The sequence below is a fragment of the Cavia porcellus genome, unplaced genomic scaffold (assembly GCF_034190915.1).
Source record: "Cavia porcellus strain 051 isolate PalLab524CR breed Dunkin Hartley unplaced genomic scaffold, mCavPor4.1 scaffold_19, whole genome shotgun sequence".
Taxonomy (NCBI): Eukaryota; Metazoa; Chordata; class Mammalia; order Rodentia; family Caviidae; genus Cavia; species Cavia porcellus.
The window spans coordinates 31284058-31303716 of NW_026947502.1; the positions used below are offsets into that span (position 1 = coordinate 31284058).

Sequence of the window (19659 nt, forward strand, 5' to 3'; positions counted from 1 at the left end):
GCGGCACCTGGGAGCGTGACGCGGGCTCTGGGCCACGCAGAGGAGCCCAGTGTCCAGTGAAGCTGCTGAGGACCTACAGCACACGCCGCCGCCATGGTGATGTCCCAAGGCACCTACACGTTCCTCACGTGCTTCGCCGGCTTCTGGCTCATCTGGGGTCTCATTGTCCTGCTCTGCTGCTTCTGCAGCTTCCTGCGCCGCCGTCTCAAACGGCGCCAGGAGGAGCGACTGCGAGAGCAGAACCTGCGCGCCCTAGAGCTGGAGCCTCTGGAGCTCGAGGGCAGCATGGCCGGGAGTCCCCCGGGCTTGGCACCGCCGCCACCACCGCATCGCGGCCGCCTGGAGGCGCCGGCGCACGCGCATCCACATGTGCATGTGCACCCCCTCATGCACCACGGGCCCGCGCAGCCGCACACGCACCCACATCCGCACCCTCACCACCACGCGCTGCCGCACCCGCCGCCGCCGCACCTCTCGGTGCCTCCCCGGCCCTGGAGCTACCCGCGCCAAGGTAAGTGTTCAGCTTGGCTAGGTGGCCGACGCCAGCAGGGGTGGGTGGGGCCACTGCGGAAGCTCGAGGCTCCTGCTCACAGCCTCTTGGAGAAAAAGGGAAGAGGGAGTGGGCTGAGGGCTGGCCCCTAGTCAAGACCTATGCCAGTGGCTGGGGGTCGGTGGCCTCACCCCCTCGGACCGCTTCCCATTCTGCAGCGGAATCGGACATGTCCAAGCCACCATGTTACGAAGAGGCGGTGCTGATGGCAGAACCGCCGCCGCCCTACAGCGAGGTGCTCACAGACACGCGCGGTCTCTACCGCAAGATCGTTACGCCCTTTCTGAGCCGCCGCGATAGTGCGGAAAAACAGGAACAGCCGCCACCCAGCTACAAGCCGCTCTTCCTGGACCGGGGCTACACCTCTGCGCTGCATCTGCCCAGCGCCCCCCGGCCCGCGGCGCCCTGCCCCGCCGCCCTCTGTCTGCAGGCCGACCGGAGCCGCCGGGTTTTCCCCAGCTGGACCGACTCAGAGCTCAGCAGCCGCGAACCCCTGGAGCACGGAGCTTGGCGCCTGCCGGTCTCCATCCCCTTGTTCGGGAGGACTACAGCCGTATAGAGGGGCGCCCGGCATCCTGGGCCCCACTGGCGAACTCCAGGCCTGACTGCGGGGCTTTTTAAATGCTTCCCTTGAACTGTGGGGGAGAGGGGAGGGAGGGATTTCATACCCCGTTTGTTACATTTTGAGGATAATAAAGGTGTGTGATCTGCTTTGGTACAAGCGGAGGGGACACCCGCTGCTTGAGTTTAAGGTTCTGGTGACCAGGCATGCTTCGGTCTTAGCGGGACGGAATCCAGATGAGTGCTATCGCCACCAGCCGGACTGGGAGTGTAGAAATAAACCTTAAGTCAGCGTTTGGAAACTAGAAGCTAGTTCCTCAGGGGGACTCAGTTCCCACCTACTTTGCCTTGAGATTACGATTAGGGTACCCTTTGGTGGCAGAGAGATGCTGCGGCCTTGGAGGTGGGAAGGGTTGGTAACAGGGTCAGGGCAGACAGGCAGCCCCTCCAGATCAGCCCCTGGAGGCCCAGAGCAGTAGGCCTGAAGGGAGCTGGATTTCTTTATTAACAGACATAAGCACGACCCGTTACAGAAGTTTGTGCTTTCCAAAAAAACAGTTACTGAACGTGAAAAAGGAACCCAAGCAATGAGGAAGGAATTGGGAAGAGACCACCCAAACCCCTGGGCTCCATCCATAGCCCTGATCTGAATCACGCATAGGGCCTCCAGCCTGGGACCTGCCCGGCAGGAGAGGGCGGGAAGCCGAGGGGCCCCAGCTGGGCCTGCTGCTTTCTTCTGGCCAGGCAGGGAGGTGTCAAGAGAAGGGCAGGGAGGGGTCCCAGGGAACCAGAGCCCACGAGCCATTTATTGCCATGTTTTAAAATTCGTGCAAAATATCTGAAGCCCTGGACAGAGAATACAAAGTGGTATTTTTCCGAGAAACATAAAACTAGGAAAAGAGGTGGGGGCACATTTTCCCACCAGAACTTCCCCCACTCCAGGCCTGAAGCGGCGGGGTGAGGCCTCCACCCTGGCCAGCTGAGCGGGGAGGACTAAGCTACAATCTGGACCAGGTTGGGGGTGGGGTGGGATTTGCAACAGCGTTTCAACTACCAAGGAGAGGAAAACCAGTCAACTGTACAAGTCTCCTATCAACTTTTTTAAAAAAAGAAAAAGCTGTAAAAGTCAGGCCCCTGTGGGCAGGGAAGCGGAAAAGTCCCCAGCCAGAGCCGGAATCCAGAGTAGGTGCCAGGCAGAGCTGCTGCAAATGCAGGCGCTGTGGGTCATCTGACCAGAGGCCGGCGCAGGTGGACAGCCTTGGCGAGGGCGGCCAGAGGGCAGGAGCCACCACTAATCGCCACCCTCAAAGCCTTCCTCCTCTTCTGGTACCGGGTCTGCATCCCAGCAGGTGATATCAATTTCTATGATATTGAGAGTGAAGATGAGTTAAGGAGATGGCCCAGCTTCTGGGAACTGCGTCAGCTGTGTGTTGAGGAAGCTGCTGACCCTGCACCCTCAACCCAATTCCTTCCCATCCTCCATCCCAGTACTACCTGGAGGCTTGTTGTAGAACACAGGTGGTGCTTTTGCACACAGCTCTTCCGATTGGGCAAATTCCTCCTCCTGTGATTGACTGAAGTACCCTTCGCTGGCCTGCAGGGGAAAGCCACCGGTCACTAGGCCCCACCTACCAGGGCTGGGGCTGACCTATCAGGTTGGAGCCCGTTTCCCCAGCAACCAATGATTCCATTAGTGGTTGCCAAGGAAACAAAGAAGCCTACCTTGGGAACAAAAGCAGAGCTATACCAGAGTGAGTGGAGTGGAGCTTCCCCCCAATAAGGTCAGGATATAAAGGGGTTGCTACTGCAAACACAGTCTGCCCCCTGCTGGAGCCCAAACTGTGACCCCTCACATCAGCCTGCCCTTGCCCCACCTGGGTCCCCTCCTTCTGGGTGGTCTCGCCATTGGTCAGTAGGTGGGGTTCCTGCTCCAGCTCCTGCTCTGGCTCCTGATCCACCTCCTCTAGAGCAGAGGGCACAGTTGGAGCCTGAGGGGCAACCAAGGGCGCTCCTACTTCCTCCTCTGGGTCACAAAAGGTGGCTGGGGGCTCAGGCAGCTCATCAAAATTGAGCAGGTTGGCACAGCCTTCACCCACTGGCAATGGTGGCTCTTGAACCACCTCCTCAAGCAGGGGCACCTCTGCCAGGGTGGCCTCAGCACCCAAGGGTGGTGTGGGGGCCCTGGGTTCTGCCTGAGGTGCTGAGACCCCCTCCCCATTGCCAGGCCATAGGTCAACGAGGCTGGCAGTGGCAGGGGTGATATTGTTGGCAACAGCGGTGTCAGTGGCGGTTTCAATGGTGTCAGCTGTATGGGTATCAACTTCTGAGAGGTTGGCTACAGTGTCATCTGCTGTGGCAGGCTCTACAGGGGCAGCCAGGGCAGCCTTCACTGGAGACTCCATGAACATCAAGTCCTCCGCTGTGCTGCCCTGCCCCTGGGGAAGCTGCTCCTGTGCCTGAGGAGCCTCCACTGTAGGACCAGCCCAGGCTTGAAGGCCTGCTGCTCTGGCTTCCTTGCAGGTTTCTTCAGTGTCCAAGCTGGGGCCAGGCTCCTTGGTCTCTGTCACAGCACAGGTGGAACAGACAGAAGCAATCAACCCCCTTGGAAAAGGAAGGAGACCCTCTCTATAATACCCTGCCCTTCCCTAAGGAGAAAGGGAGTCAGGGACAGCTGGGAAAATACACCTCCATCAAGACTTTTACATGGGCCATCATTCAGCACCAACTATGCCCCAATATCACTCTACCTTGTATCTTTAAACCATTCAACAGACTCCGGAGGAAGTTCTGACCTCCACTTTAGACATGAGATTCTAAGGTTTATACAGAGCAGCTCCGACTGCAATGCCAGGGCTCCTCCTCCCTGCCACAGTTACTGCAGCCTTGGTGACAGGTGATCTAGATCCCTGGGGAGTTAAGACAAGTTGGGGCTCCTAATGTAAGCCCAGTGCATGTGGGGCTCCTCTCTCACCTGGGGCTGGTGGGGGTGGTGGTGGCAGTGGTGGAGGCTGCGAGGATGTGACCTCATCTAAGGCCCGCTCGATCTGCTCAGTGATAGGGGTCGAGGCTGTGCTGGAGTCAGATGGGCTCCGGGCAGGAATGGGGGTAGGTGCCATCCTCCGGTGGCTGTCCAGGTGGCTGCCTGTGAAATAAACCCCCAGGTTGGTCAGTGAGAGTGGGGGAGCCAAGAGGGACTAGGATTGTCCACCTTGGGGCCTGGCACGCATCTCATCTTTGGAGTCTGCGTGGGGGGCTGTGAGCTCCCCAAGCCCCACAGGGGCCAGACCACAGCTCCAGACCCTGCAGGGCCCGGGGCAAGAGGCAGGCAGTACCTGCTCGGGGGACAAACACCAGAGGTCAGCAGTCAGGCTGCGGAGTGAGGGCGAGGGGGCTGCTGGGAAGCGGGACCCTCCTTACCCCCCCACAGAGGCCTGGGGCTGCTACCTACATGGGAGGGAGGAAGAGAGGTTTGGGGTGCGGTGACAGGTGATATAGGGAAAGGGAGTCCGTGGAGGGGAAGAGGAGGAGGAAGAGGAGGAGGAAGGCCCACTGTCCGATGCCTTTATGAAAGGGCAGTACGGACGACCTGCCAAGAGAGACAGACAGAGAAAGAGACAGAGGACAAGAGAGGGTCAGTCTCCCCCAACCCCCACCCTGAGGCCTCACCCACCCCCAGGGCCACTCTGGATGTCCAAGCTGCTTTCAGCCAGGTGCAAATTCAGCCAAGCTGGGCCACAGCCTCAAGCCATCAGATGCCTCCCACCAGCACCAGACACAGTACACAGCCATGAGCCGGCCACACACAGCTAGCCCTCTGAGCAGCAGCATGACGGAGGACAACCTGCTGTGCCCCTAGGTCCCCAATCAGGGCCAAGCACACAGCAGGTGCAAACACTCAGACCAGCAGACAAGGATGGAAGGGAGCTTTGGGAGTGGTAAAGCTGCACAAGAAGCCAAACAGAGAAACCTGGGTTCAGGGTCCAGGAGGCTCAAACACGGGGCCATGGCAAGAGCTGACCCAACATGCACCATGGCACTGGAGGGCAGGTCTCATCCAACCAGCAGGCTGCTGGTGGCGGCCAGGGTATGCCTGCACACATGCCAGAGCTGCCCAACTGGCCATTGGCACTACCCAATCCTCAGCCAAGGCCCAACATCCACACCACACCACCCAGCCCTTCCGGGGTCCTGCCACGTCGATGCCACAGGTAGAAGCATGCTGGGTAAGGGGTCTTGCCTTCTCCAAGGAGTCCTTGGGTAAGGCTTCTCTTCCAAGAAAGAGTCCCAAAGGGGCTCAGGGCCATAACCTGAGGAGTGGGAGTTGGATAGGGATGCAGCTGAGGACTACCTGATCGGTGGTTGAAGGGTGAGGGCACGTCACAGCTGCCCGCAGAGGCCGAGGCGACGCGTTCCTGTTGTTTAAAGAATTCTCGGGGGTTGTCGGGCCGCTGGGCAATAATGGCAGCTGCCTCCTGAGAGCACAGTCAGCATTAGGGTTGGGCTGGTCTGGGGAGACAGCCCTTACATGTCTCACCTGCTATGTACCCCAGCTCTCACCTCTACCTCTGATTCTGACTTCTTCATCTGGGTCTCTTCCTCTTCATCCTGTTGATCACCCTGAAAACCAAAAGGGACAGTGTCCTAGACACCTGCCCTTCTTAGAACTTCACTATCTCTTCCATAATCCAGCAAGAAGGGTCTTAGAGGTGACAGCTCTGTTCCCCTCACCCTCCAGCCACACAGTCTCCACCTTGTCTTTGCCAACCTCATACCCCGCCTGGGCACGCAGGTCACTCACTCACTCATCAAACCAGGTGCACAGGGCCATCTAGAGCTCACAGTTTTGTAGCTAATTTTTCTCAGTCTTCCTATCCCGACCCTGGTACTTGGGTCATGCCCCCATTACTGCCATCTGGACCTTGGTGTCACAGTCAGGCTCTCATTAGTTCCCTGCTCCCTGTCCAACTTCCCCCTCGTTTGTTTTCTATAGGCTCTGAAAGAACTTTTCCAAAAATCCAGACCAGACCATAATGTTCCCTAGTTAAAAATCCCCAGGGGCTTCCATAAGCTTTAGAAAGCACTGGCTGAATATGGCCCACAGATGGCTTTTATCTTTCTGGTACAGTTTAAAAATAATTAGTTGCCACCACTTAAAAAGCAGGAATTTTCGGAGGGCTGGGGATTTGGCTCAGTGGCCAGCTTGCCCAGCAAGCTGGAAGCCCTGGGTTCTGTCCTCAGCACCAAACCTGAAAACAAAAAATCCATTAAAAAAACACACACACACACACAAAAGAAAAAAAAAAAGCAGGAATTTTCGGAGGGCTGGGGATTTGGCTCAGTGGCCAGCTTGCCCAGCAAGCTGGAAGCCCTGGGTTCTGTCCTCAGCACCAAACCTGAAAACAAAAAATCCATTAAAAAAACACACACACACACACAAAAGAAAAAAAAAAGCAGGAATTTTCTTGTACTGAACTGAAATCAGGAACCTGATTTCTCTTAAAATGCCATAACCTTGACAATAATAACCGGCATATCCCCTAAAGATACTGACCAGAGCTACACTGCAGCTGCCCTTACACCAAAACTGCTGCCCATTTCACCAGTCCCCACCACTCCCTATGTCCCCCCTCACCTACCCACTTCCCTCATTACCTTTTGAGATCAAAAGGCAGGAGTCCGGGTAAGTAGGGCCCCTTGCTCAGCTCATTCCCCCCCACTCCTGATAATAGCCCTCAACAACTCTCCAGTGCCACCCCTGATCCTCACCCTAGCTCGAAAACAACTCTGTGACACTGACAAAGTGCTCAACACAACACAGACATGGGGCCCAGAACATGTTTACCACGTCCTAGCTCCAAGACTTAGCACACATATCCAGGCATCTCTCCCAAATGCCTGATCCCCACCCTGAGTCCAGCCTCAGCCTGGGTAGTGCTTTCTGGGGAAGAGGTCCTTGGGCCATTTGGATCATTTCCTCCTCTAGGTTCCCACAAGGTGTAGCCAGCACCTACCACAGATTACAGAGTATCAGTTTCTGTTCCTGGGAATGCCTGCTCCAGCCCCTGTGAGCAGGAGGAAGGACCCAGGTCTGTAAGTGAGCGGCACATGTGCTTAGCCGAACTCACTACACCACAAGCTTCTTAGCGTCCCTGTCATTCGTGGGGTGAGTCAGGTTGGAAGGGTTAGGGGAAGGGCTACAGGTAAGGTGGTGAAGAGACAGGGCTTCTTTGTTTTTGAGCATGTGCCCTAAAATTTGAACACACCTAGTGCAATCTCACAAGTTCCTCTGTCTTATACAAAAAAGGACCAAAGACAGTTTAACCACAAAGACTACAAATAACCTGAACACACTGAAAAAAGTTAAGAGCTGTGGGTAAGAGAGAAATCAGTACACTAACCCTAAATGTTAAGAGCACTGCTGAACTAAGCCTACACATTTTTAGATACATGGGAACCCCCTAGCAGCCCAGTTAAAAATGAAAACTCTGATGAGGAACTTGATTCTTACTAAAGGAAATTTTAAAAAACAACAAATAGCTCCTAAGCCAGGAGAAAACGTTTTGCGGTGCTAAATTTCTCATGTAGGACCTTCCTTAGATGACTTGAAGTTAAAAAGCTGACTTGCTAGAATGTCAACTTCACTGTCACATGAGTTAACTTGAAGGGCTGGATGGACTACAAGACACCTGTATGTCACTGCATGACAATATCACCTATATAACCCCAGGTGTAATCCCAGCTACTCAGACAAGACAGGCAGATTGCAAATTCAAGACCAGACTGGGCAAGTTCTTTTGTCTTGAAATAAAACTAAAAAGGACTAGAGATGTAGCTCAGTGGTAGAGTGCTTGCCTACCTCGTGTGAGGTCCTGGATTCAAGCCCCAGTGTTGCAAAATAAATAAATACACCAATGGTGTGTGATTCTTCAGATTTTTCCCCAAAATGCTAATAACTGGCAAAGATGAGTAATCAGCTCAAAGAAATTCCTATACTAGTGATAGCAAATCTTTTAGAGCTTTCAGTGATCTGATCTGAACAACCCGCTGCACCACCACCATATACTATTGTTTACTTTTGTTTTGGCTTTCTGAGACAGGGTTTCACTATGCAGTTCAGGCTAGCCTTGAACTCACACAGCAATCCTCCTGCCTCAGGCTTCTAAATGTTAGAATTACAGGCATGTGTCACCACACCCAGCTATACTGTTTACCATTTGTACGTGTCTACATGCACAGGTGTTTGAAACTTTATGTAAAAATAAGCTTTTCCCAGAAAGAATTTGCTATGGATAAAGAAAATGTATTATTCACCCTCAAAAAGGAAATTCTGACATGCCATAACATGAACGAACCTTAAAGATGTTACATGGAGCGAAATAAGCCAGTCACAAACGGACAGCTACTATATGATTCTACTTGTATGAGGTAAAGCAGTCAATTCCAGGGGCAGAAAGTAAAATGATTCTTGCTAGGAGGGCTGGGAGTAGTGGGAAAGGGGACATGGGAGCTAGTGTTTAGGTACAGATTCTGAAGATGGATGCTGTTATTTGCACAATAACATGAATGTACTTAACACCGCTGAACTGTACACTTAAAAATAACTGAAACAGTATATTTTACATCTATAAACACAAATTCATCTATATATATAAAAAGTCCTCATCATTCTTGTTCTCCATGTTTCCAACACCTGACACAAACATGTGTCACACACACACACAGCACATAGCACACACATGGCAGAAGAAATGAGGCTGGAGTCCACCAGCCACAAATCATCTTCGCCTGCCCAGATCAGGTAAAATTCGAGTGACGCTGGTACCCGCAGAACTGTTATGACCTCTCCCCCAGCCTGCTGAGGGTGGACTCTGAAGCTCAGTTAAGTTGTCACACCCAACCCTGCCTATTAGAGTCTCAACCTGATGATTATCACCCCACAGTCCTGGCTGAACTACTGAATAGTATTAGCTATTTCAAAATATTAAACAGTTCAGGGGTAGGGCCGGGTGTGGTGATGCATACCTGTAATTTTAGCACTCAGGAGGCTGAGGCAAGAGGATTCCTGAGTTCAAGGCCAACCTAAAATACATACTGAGACTTTGTCCCCCCACCCAAAAAAAAATCAGGGGATACAGGTGTAGTTCAGTGGTAGGGTGTGTGCAAGAGATAGCATTCAAATTGTAGCCCCACCTCCCAAGAAAAAAAGTCAGTTCAAGCATGAAGATGTGACTTTGCTTTGATTTTCAGGGACCACTCTACAGACTCACAGAACACTCGCAACGTTCAAAGATTTGGATAGAATCTGTGACCTGGCACAAAGGGATTACTGCAAAGAAACACTGCACACTTGGGTCCAGGTGCCCAAAGCACTGGCCCGAGTTCCATCAGGTGGCTGTGTCGAACTCTAGGGAGGCCCAGGCTTTGGGCTTCCGAGAGTGCAGCAGCTCTGTCTAATCCAGCTCAGCCTCTGAACTTACTGGGGCAGGGGAAGGGTGGGCCAGGTCAACAAGGGTGCAGGTCGAGGTGCACTTTCTCTTCTGATCTAAAGAACAAGCTTCATCAAGGAAGTCTTTTTTCTTTTTCTTTTTATCGTTTTCTTTTTTTATCAGTACCAGGGATCGAACTCACGACTGCCTGCTTGTAAGGCAGGCGCTTATGCCACTGAGCTAAATCCCTACCCCCTAAGGAAGTCTTTTTTCACAGCCAGGGCCTAGGGCTCCATTTGATGAGGGTTCCAGGCCTAACATTCATGTTCACTTGCAGAACACCCAGCACTGTCTTGGGCCCACAAAGAACTTACAAAGATAGACTGTTCCTTCAACCGCCTCTTGGCCTCTTCGGCCTCTAGAGTCTGCTGTTTCCTCCTGGAAAGACAAGCAAGCACGCCATTCAGAACAGGGGTAGGGGTGTAGGAGGTGGTGGGAGCAATCTGCCTCCTGGGCCAGGTGAGCTCACCTGTGTTCCTCAATCTGCTGCTCCCGCTCTCGATAGCGCCGCTCGCGTTCCTCTTGCTCCTGCCGTTCCTGCTCCATTCGTTCTTGTTCAAATCTGAGCCTGGCATCCAGAGCTTTCTTCCGTTCTTCCTCCTTCCGAAGCTCTTCCTCTTTCTGCAACCCCAAGCACAGAAAGTGTAGGCCCTGAGCCTGAAAGATGACCCCAGTCCCTCCATCTCATCCCTTACCCAGGGCTGGGGAGGTGGCCATTCTAGAAATTTAGATGAGTTCTACACATAGAAGGCCAAAAGGGCTCCCTCTTTCCAGCTAGGGGAGCATGTGGATGGGACACATCACTGAAGCAAGGGATTCAGAGCTACCCTGCTGGGTCAGGAAGGGGGAGCTTTAGCCTCAAGTCCAGGGTCAGGGTCCCACACCTTGGCCTGTTCCCAGAACTGCTCACGGTTAATTCGCTTCATTTCCACAGCAGCATCAGTCTTCTGGTAGGTGGTGCCCTGCAGGGTAAAACAGCCTGGCATGAACATAAAAGAGCAGGCTGGATATCCTAGGATGCCCCAGGCACAAAGATTGAGCACATAAGGGGACTGGAGATCAGACTCAGGGCTGGGCCATGCAGGCAGAGCCCTGGAAGGGCCAGCCTGCCCCAGGCACACACTGACCACAGGTTCAGCATTCTCATCCTCTCGCAGTCGTAGCCGGTGCAGCACAGGGCTGGAGAGGCGCGCCAGCCCATTGGAAAGCCGCTGACCAATGGCACCTGCGTCAATGTCTTCCACGCTGCTGGCATTCACAATCACGTCGACACCCTTCCGCAAGAAGCCAGGCTTTAGGTGACATCTAAATTCCCTCCCATCACCATCCCAGCACACAGCTCTACCTCCAGTTGGTTGTCCTTGCCCCCATGAGCCCAGATCCTGCACACACCTGAAAGAACTCAGCCACCTTAGCCACATGGCTGGCACATGCGCACTTTCGGGCATCAGGGACATCTTCGCCCACCTACAAAGTACCCAGTGAACCAGGGTCAGGAAAGGACTAGAGTGGGCCAACAGCCTAAGGGCCCAGGCTGTCTTCCCAAGGCCTAGTAAAAATTTTCTCCAGTGCTGCCAGCCGCTGGAGAGACTGTCCCACCTAGGGGTGTCACCCCCGCCCTGGAAAGTAGCCGCATACCCAGTTGATGAGCACATATTTTGGCAGAGCAGCCTGGGAGTCCTTGACGCTGCAGAAACCGTACATCACCTTCTGGTTCTCGAAGTGGCCCGAGAGCTCCTGTAAACCCCCTTCTAGGGGAATCAGGAGGGTGTTAAGGTGCTGTCTCCTAAACCCTCATCCCACAAAGGCCTGAAACCCTAAAGAAAGACACTTTGTGGGCTCTGCAGGTATCCCCAGGGGGATTCCAGTCTCTGAGATCTGGAGGTCACAGAGCTTTGTGCTGATGCGGTTAGAAGGGGACAGACCGGATCTAGCTTTGCATGTGAATTCTCCAAGGCCTGATTCAAGATAGGACTGAAGAGGTGTTTGTTCTTCACACATCCTCATTTCTCACTCTTCGCACATTTCATGTCTCACCAGGTGCTAGTGCCCAGCGAGGTAAAATAAAGCTTTCCTTAATAAAGTCTTCCGACGCTAGAGAAAGTAGGACTAATCTGGAGCATGGCTGTTTGGCTCCTCCCTCTCTGGCTGTGTGACTCAGGGACAGATACCTTCCCTCTCTGGGCTTTCTCAGAAGTCAAACAGGAAACAAATCTCCCTCCCTTCCCACTCTGAGGATTGCAGAGATGACAAGAGGGACCACTGCCAGACAAGTGTGGATCTGCTGGATGCAGGCGGGAAAGTGGCTGGGAGCCAGACGGGTGGGGAAGAAAACAACCAGAGGAGGGGGCGGAAAGGAAGACAAAGAATGGCTGGAATTCTTACCTCCTGACGCTGCAAGCTTGAGGTCATCTGAGCCATCCTCATACGTGTATAGCGCCCTGGGGAGAGGGAGGGGTGGCTCACAGAACCAGCAGGACCCAGGCTGCTTGCTGTGAGAGGGTCGAGCACTGAGGAGAAGGCCACCAAGGGGCAGGGGAGGAGATGGGGTGGGGGACAGCTTCTGTTGCTGGCCATGACAACAGGATCATAAACATTTTTAGTTGGAGCCCAGCAGGATGCGTTCTGGAAGCTCCTTAAGCTTGGGTCAGATAGAAAGCAGGAAATAAGGAGCAGAAATTGCTGCCTAGTGGAGCTCTCTGCTCGTCCAGCCCTGGCCTGGCAGCCCACAACCCAGTGGTGCAGCGCGCCGGGAGATGGAGATTCCAAGGCAACGGTTCCTTGGTTACTGTTCCCTGGCTACCACGATACTCATCCCCCATTGGCCAGCACCAGGAATCTACCTGGCGCGTGCCTTGGTACCCGCTGTCCCTCCCCCTATGAGGGAGGAGGAGAGAACCTGGGGTGCTCGCACAGTGCTGGGCATCCCCCTAGTAACCATGGCAACCCAGCAATTGGCACAGGAACCAGCCCACCAGAGCTGCATTCTCCTGGAACACAAAGGGCCCTGGGGACCCGCCCTCAGACTCAATCTCCGCCTCTCAGAAATGGGGATGAGGTCACTGTGGTCACTCCCTCCCAGACACTAGCCTCTAGTGGCTGTGCTCTCCTGGCCTTCCAGCCCCTATGCTGCCTCAGCCCTAGCTGAGGCCTCAGGGAACTGCTGCTCCCTCCTGCAGCCAGAAAGCTAAGCCAGCAGCTTTCCTGCTTTTTCTTCCTGTTCTCCAGCTTTATTATGCCCTGATTCTTTCTAGGCAGCTGCGGCACAGCATCCATTTCACAGAAGGGAATGCAGAGATGTCTCTCATCTGATGCAGGCACAGGTTGAGGACCCACCGGGAGAAGAAGCCTGGGCCAAGGAAGACAGACCTTGTTTCAAGGTTCAGAGGGGCTCAGACCTTTCCCAATTCCCATTTCCCTACTCCAAGGCAGGATGCTAGCTAGGGACTGCAACAGGAGCACAACAGGTGAAGGAAAGAAAGAGACGGGAAGAGGCAAAATGAGACACAGGGGGAGAGGAGGGAGAAAAAGACATGATAGGGTGAGCAGAAAATGAAGGAGGGGGAGGGGAAGGAAGAAGCAGGGAGGAAAAAGTAAAGGAGGGAGGGGAAAAGGAAGGAGGTGAGGAAAGGGACTGGCCTAGCCCCAGGTGGTTGGTGCAAGTTGCCGCAGGCCAAATGGCCCTCTAGCCCCTCCCTGTCTCCCTTCAGAAAGGGACACAGGTGGGCTATGGAGCTGCAGCCCCTAGTCCAACTGTTGCCCCAGCTGCTGCCCTGACAGCTGCTTCCCAGCACAGCTGTCCCACCACCTGTCCCTATGCCCTAACCCACTGCTGGGAACAAAGAACCTCAGATAAGCAGGATGTACCCCTCTCCATTCACAGATGAGAAACTGAGGCAGAGCCCAGGGTTCCTGGTTTCCAGATACTACCGGGGGTATCATGCTTCTCTGGGAGAGCCTATTTGCCTCAGCCTTACCCAGGTTCTCTGAAGTCCCTTCCATTCTACCCACCCACCTCCTCCCAGCCACCTTTTCCTCCTCTGACCACAACCCTTTCCCAACAGAAACCATCCCTAAATTCAAACTTTTCTACCAGCCTTCCTATCTCAGCTCCACCCAGTCTGCCTGTCCTTCCTGACCTCCCTGCTCTAAACCATGCCCCAGGGTCAGAGTGGTGAGTTCCCTTATTCCAAACAGGCTTTTGTAAATGTGGTTCTTTACAGAAGGAAGGTCAGACCTGCAGGATACTAGTGCTGGTTCCCCAGGCAGACTCACCCCGAATCGCTTGTCTCCAGAGCACCTGCCACACCCCATCAGAAATGAGAAGAGGTATTTGGACCTGCGCTGGCCTCTGCTTCTCTAACACCTGGGCCTAGGCAGGTGTCAGCTAAGGAATCCATCCACAGGGAACCAGGATGGGAAGATGGAGACCTTAAATCTACACATCTCACCAGCTTCAATCCCTGGAGACAAGACACTGCCCCGAAGGTAAGCTTTGTGAAGGTGGAGACTTCTTGATGCAGCTTACACAGTGTTCTCTGGATCCTGGGTCTAGCACAGAGCAGAACCACAGGTATTCGGGATGTTGACACAGACTGTTAGAAATCATCTAAGTCCAGAGAAATGGTAACTGGACGGTAGCAGCTCCAGGGAGATCCTTGGGTCAGCTCTGAGTGGGAGGCTGAAGATCCTTCAAGATCATCACATAAGACAGACAGACCTCTGGGGATCCTACACACGACTGTACCAAATCCTCTCTTATTCTCAAGAGCACCAGAGAGGAGCAGAATCTTGCATGTATGGTTGTTCAGTTGAGTTGTATCACAACCAGAAAAATGCTGGCCTTTCTCACTATATAACTTGTATGGTCCATTTCATAGACCTTGCAACCTGGGGTAAGAAATCCCCAATTGCATCCCACCCCCAATGAAAGACAAGATGAGGGAGCACAGCATCAAATCCCCTTATCCCAATCAGCAATTCTACCCAAGACACCTCTCCTTCTGCCTCTAAGTGCAGAATCTGCCTAAGTCTTATGATCACCCAAGAACTCTCGCTCTGTGCTGGGTCTTGAGGAGACTCACGTCTCCTTTTTACAGGATGCAATCCTTGTGCCCTTTTTAAAAAAAGTGCTGTCTGGGCCCTTGGGAATGAACAAATGTGTATATGTGCAAGGGTGCATGTGTGCATCTGTTTCGATGTCCCACACACAACCCAGATGGATATTGACGTACACCTGAGATTAATAACTACCCTTGGCCAATAGATACTACTGGGTGATGGGAGCCCAGACCTCTGCTAAACAGAATATGGGTCGGCAGTGACTGGGTAGCACAGCTTTGGGCTGCCAGAGCTCTGCTCTTGTAGGGTTAGGGGGAAAAGGGCAGATTCTCCACCCCAAAGCCTGGAGAGCAAGAGGTGTTCTGGGGTGGGTTATGCCTTTCCCCACACAGGGCCATATCCCAAAGCCAGCTCCTCCACCAGGCCAAACCGGCCACTTGCCCAGAACTCTTTGCATGATCTCAACCCCCTAGAGGCAGGGTTGGGACAATGGGTGGGCCGCCTGCCTGCTTGTGCTGGGCTTGTGTTGGCCTGTGCTGGCCTCTCCTGTGACTGACCTGCAGGACATGAGAGCTTGTCTCCCGAGTCCATCCCTCCAGGCCTGGCTGCCTGCCAGTGCTGCAGTACCATGGCATGGACGCCTGGCTATCTTGTCCCCTCCTCCAGCGCCCAGGTCAGTATCTCTAACTGGCTACACACCCTGGTTGTGGGTGAGGCCAGCTCAACTGGGGTCCTTTAGACCTACCCTTAGTCTTTCCCGTTTCCTTCAGAAGAGCCTGCTTCCTGCCTGCAGGGGTGGGGGGGGCGCTAGGAACAGAATGGGCACTTGCCCTGGAGAATACTAGGAGAAATGATGAGTCCAGAATGGGGCAGTATAGGCCACGTTGGTTTCCAGGCCACCCTGGGGGCTCCAGCCCCAGAGCACTGGTCCATCCCCTCCCCCCAACTCAGAGACACAACAGCTGGGAGTGCAGCCCGGCTCCTCAGCCATCAGGAGCTAAGTGCCTCTTGTGCTGAGTGAAGGGCTCAGGGACCCAGTGGATCTACTCATCTCTTCGTTCCTCTTTGGGTTCCTTCCATAGTCCCTCCCAGCAGGATCCCCAGACAAGCAGCTGGGTCCACCTGCCCCCCTCCCGCCCCCAATCCCAATTGACTGGTCCATGCCATCCCTTTCAAGTGCGGAAGAGAAGGGTTCATCCTTGCCTCCTAGTCTTCCAAGAACTGTGAGGGGTAAAGCAGTCACTTCTCGGTTCCCCCGTGGCAGTGAACCTCCTTCCATCATACCCGAACCCAGCATGGTGGGGGGGCAACAAAGTCCAAGAAGCCCCCGGTGGGCGGGGCGCCCTGGACCCTGCCTGCTCCGCTCCTCCCCCGCCCTAGCTTTCCTTTGTGTTTTGGCCGGGCCGGGCTGGGCTGGGCAAGGCAGGCTGCGCTGACTCCGCTACCTCGGTCCCCGCCCCGTCTCCGCCCGGTCCTCTACCGCTGGAAGGTGGCGAAGGTGCCCTTGGCCCGCCCGTGTACACCTGTCCCTCGGGCCCGTGGACCGGGGTAGGAAGGGAGGGGGATGGGCTCCAGCAAGGGCCACGCGGCCCGAGGTCACCCATCTGGACCCCGCTTCGAACCAGCCTGCCTGCGGCCACCGCTCCCACCGCGCGCTGGGGCGCCGCGGGGCGCGCGGGCCGGCAGCGCCCCGCCTGGCCCAGGGCGGCCCCTCCCCCGGCGCGCACAAAGGCAGCCCCTCCCCGGCCCTCCCGGCCCCGATGCACCATTTCGGGGTCCCTCCTCCTTCCCAGCTGCTTCAGGGTGGCGGGGCTGGACGGAAACAAAGGCACGGCGGCGGCGCGGGGACAAAGGGGCCGGGGCGGGGGCGGGGGGCTCACCAGTCGGCCGAGCTCTCCTCTCGGATCACCTCCTCGTAAGCCGCCAGCAGCTCCAGGCGGTGGCCGCTGAAGCTGACGCCGGCCATGCTTCGGGCCGGACCGAAGCCGAACGGACAGACGCACGGACGGATGGACTGACGGACGCAGGCGGAAGGGAAAGAGGGAGTCGCCGCCGCCGCCTCCTCAGAGCCTCTGCAGCGCCGCGAGCCGAGCGAGCCAGCGGCCGGGGGAGGGGAGCCGGCCGGCGGGGGGCGGGGGGCGCTGGCTCCGCCCGGCTCGCTCCCTCCGCTCGCTCGGTCCTAGCGCCGCCCCTGCCCAGCCCAGGGGGAGGTCCGCCTCCTCCCGGCCCGCCCTGCCTCCCGGCCTGCCCCGGGGCGCCCCCACGCCCCCCGCCCCGGGCGAGGGCGGCACCCGAAATCCAAATGGCCCTTGGGCTGTGTGGACTGTCCCGCACACGTCCCAAACCCCCGTCTTCCTCGTTCCCATCCCCAACCTAGGCATCTACCTTCTTGCCCAACTCCAACCCCAGCCCGGTCCCCACCTCACCAAGACTGCACACCCTGCCTAGCTCCAGCGACACTATCGCCCCGTGCTCCCCTCTTGCTTAATTTATCTCCATCGCGGCCTCAGCCCACTCTCTGGCCCGTGCCACCCCACATTAAATCCATTTCTATTCCAGCCTTTAGCCCCAACCCAATTCATACATCAGCCTATGCCTGGCTTGCCTGCAGCCGCGTCCTTCCCAAAAGACCCATTTCTTGTCCACACACACACACACACACACACACACAACCGTCACTGTCTATTGCCATGTGCAGCGCAACCCCATATCCAACCCAATTCCTTTCCCACTTCAGCTCCAGCCTGTCCTCAGCCCTATGTTTAGCATCGCAAGCCTCTACCTCTCCTCCACACCCACCCCCAGTTACACCCTCCTCGGCCCTAACCAGTTTAGTCGCATCCTAATCCCAGTTCCTACCCACACCCCGCCACCCCTGTTCCGTGGCCAGCCCAGCCTCAACCCAGATCTCCAGCTCTTCATTCCCAGGCTCTTTTCTCCTGCTCACCTGTGTCCTCCCAGATGAGGCCAGCCTAGGAAGTGCTTTGTTGTGTCTCCCAACCCTCACAACTCCCAGAGGATCCCAAGCATCATCCTGGAAGCAGCATCTAATCTCCCAGGGTGGAACTCCTCCAAGGACACTCCAGGGCCAGCCTCCTGACCCTGGAGCACAAGTTCTGGGTACTGAAAAGGAAGTGGTCACCACTGCCAGGGCCTCGTGGAACTCTCTGTTCCTTTTGGGATTGGAATCCTGAAGCCTTCCACTGTTTTCCACTACTGTAGTGCCTCTCAGCCCACCTTCCATCTTCTAAGAGGTAGGTGACAGAACCTGGGCAAACCTCACCTGGCTCAGTCTAGAAGGGGGAAGCGATATTCTAGCTGGGCCTCTGAGTTCTAAGTTAGTAACTGAGTTAGGTAATCAGCCATGCCAAGGGGAGACCAGTACCTGGAGTAGGGGGACCACTTTTAAACTCAAAACATTTCATGGGGCCCTGCCTCAGGAACTTTCCGTGCTCTCATGTCTGTGGACCCCTAGCCCTGCAGTGTCTCCACCACTCCCACTTAGAAGGAGCCGCAGGCAGTGTCAGCCCCATTGGCTATGTGCTAGACCAAGTCCCTGTGCACTGGATGCAGTGGCCAGTTGGAGATGGAGAAGGGAATGGGTGACCCAGGGTGGGATGAGGAACCAAGGGGAGGACAGAGCTTCACCATGATGCAGGAAGACTTGGAGACCCTGCAGGGAGGGGAGATGCTCCTGGGAAGGGAAGCCAGATGGCATCTCGGGCCTTGGCACCCTCCTCTTCCTTTGACTTGCCCTAGCTCAGAGCTCCTCCCACTCCCTCGTCCCCCACTCCCTCCCCGACCTCCTGCTTGCTCAGTTTCACATCCAAAAAAGCAGAAGCCCTGTGTGTGCATCATCCTCAAAGCTCTCCCTTCCTCAAATTCCTGCTTCCCCACTAGCCACCTACCGACTCATCCCATCCACACCCTCTTTCTTCTCTTGTCATCTGTATTTTTAAGTAAAATTTCTATTTAAGAACAGTTTTAGGGCTGGGTGTAGTTCAGTGGTAGAGCTCTTGCCTACCATGTGTGAGGCCCGGGGTTAGATCCCTAGCACTAGGCGGAGAAGACACAGAGCAGTTCAGGATTTGTAGAAAAACTGCCAAGAAGACATTTCCCATAAAACCCATACCCAGTTCTCCCTGTTTTCAGAGAATCAAGGGGGATCCCTCCTTGTACAACCTAGAGCCCACTGCTAACCCTTGGCCCTTTCACATCATCTCCAGCTTACAATTCGTCAGGATTTTTACAAACACGTCTCGTCTCCCGTCTGTCTTCTGTCTTCCACCCCTCCCCCATGTTCGCTGGCATTGACAGCTCTGGCTAAGGTCTTCCGGGACCCTTTGAAAACTAAACTCAGTGGAGCTACCATAGTCCTCAGTTTCCTGGACTGGGGGAATGGATGGTCACTAGTCAGTCTGTCCTCTGAGAATCTACCTCTTTCCAGCCACCAGATACCTCTGAAATGCACACACCCCAGTCTTGGTAGGTGGCTGGTTGGTGGAAGTCCTCCTACCAGGCCTTCACATCTGCCACGTCCCAGCATTGATCATCCTTCAAGTCACTGACATGACGTTCTTTGCCACCCCCAGAACTCCCCCCACACACTGACAGGCTGGTCCAATGGCTTCGGGGTGCTGGTGTGAAAAAGTTAACAAAGGGAGGATCTGCATCTGGAAATGGGTTCCTTGCTGTGTGACTTTGGCTAAAGTATCTCCCCTCTCTGAGTTTCCCTTTGAGGACCTGTTGTGAGGATAAATTGGACTGTATGGAAGCTTAGAAAATGGGAAACCTCCTCCGGTTCTCCTGGCAACTTTGCCCTCCACCCCCACCTTCAAATTCTGTATTCCCCATGCTTCTCAGAGCTTTGGAAGTGAGGTGGAGGGGAGGCAGGTGGGCCACAGGACTTTCGCAGCATCAGCTGGCGAAGCCTTCTCTATAGCTTCCATACTATTTGTCTCTACAAGAGCCTACCAAGCACACCTTCAAAAGCCCCTCATC

General features: G+C 55.0%; 2 protein-coding genes and 1 long non-coding RNA gene across 4 annotated transcripts; 2 read left to right on the top strand and 1 right to left on the bottom strand.

Moving 5' to 3' along the window:
- The first annotated feature begins 58 nt into the window (after window positions 1-58).
- Window positions 59-1271, top strand: Prr7 (proline rich 7, synaptic). The gene is made up of 2 exons (XM_023566463.2): window positions 59-511; window positions 709-1271. The coding sequence occupies exons 1-2, from the start codon at window positions 94-96 to the stop codon at window positions 1107-1109; spliced, it is 819 nt and encodes a 272-aa protein (XP_023422231.1). The 5' UTR covers window positions 59-93; the 3' UTR covers window positions 1110-1271.
- Window positions 1272-1597: 326 nt separating this feature from the next.
- On the bottom strand, window positions 1598-16765 carry Dbn1 (drebrin 1). Of its 2 annotated transcripts, XM_063230875.1 has the most exons (15): window positions 16539-16765; window positions 11983-12038; window positions 11236-11348; window positions 10990-11064; window positions 10725-10871; window positions 10482-10559; window positions 10067-10218; window positions 9912-9975; window positions 5669-5728; window positions 5460-5583; window positions 4560-4697; window positions 4083-4253; window positions 2986-3671; window positions 2606-2705; window positions 1598-2473 (listed from the first exon to the last, which is right to left on the bottom strand). In XM_063230875.1, the coding sequence occupies exons 1-15, from the start codon at window positions 16622-16624 to the stop codon at window positions 2403-2405; spliced, it is 2121 nt and encodes a 706-aa protein (XP_063086945.1). In that variant the 5' UTR covers window positions 16625-16765; the 3' UTR covers window positions 1598-2402. The 2 variants fall into 2 exon arrangements, with proteins under 2 accessions (XP_063086945.1, XP_063086946.1); XM_063230876.1 differs by lacking the exon at window positions 4560-4697.
- On the top strand, window positions 12049-16515 carry LOC134471627 (uncharacterized). Its single transcript, XR_010041129.1, has 3 exons — window positions 12049-12977; window positions 13481-13578; window positions 13821-16515. It is a non-coding gene; the product is annotated as an uncharacterized LOC134471627 (long non-coding RNA).
- Window positions 16766-19659: the final 2894 nt, after the last annotated feature.

Excerpts from the sequence above, each read along its gene's own strand:
- Prr7 (XM_023566463.2), top strand. The coding sequence starts at position 94 with ATGGTGATGTCCCAAGGCACCTACACGTTCCTCACGTGCTTCGCCGGC. Across the intron at positions 512-708 it reads CTGGAGCTACCCGCGCCAAG|CGGAATCGGACATGTCCAAG; the intron begins GTAAGTGTTCAG and ends CCCATTCTGCAG.
- Dbn1 (XM_063230875.1), bottom strand. The coding sequence starts at position 16,624 with ATGGCCGGCGTCAGCTTCAGCGGCCACCGCCTGGAGCTGCTGGCGGCT. Across the intron at positions 11,349-11,982 it reads CAAGCTTGCAGCGTCAGGAG|AAGGGGGTTTACAGGAGCTC; the intron begins GTAAGAATTCCA and ends TGATTCCCCTAG. Across the intron at positions 4,254-4,559 it reads CCTCTCTTCCTCCCTCCCAT|GCAGCCACCTGGACAGCCAC; the intron begins GTAGGTAGCAGC and ends TTTATTTCACAG.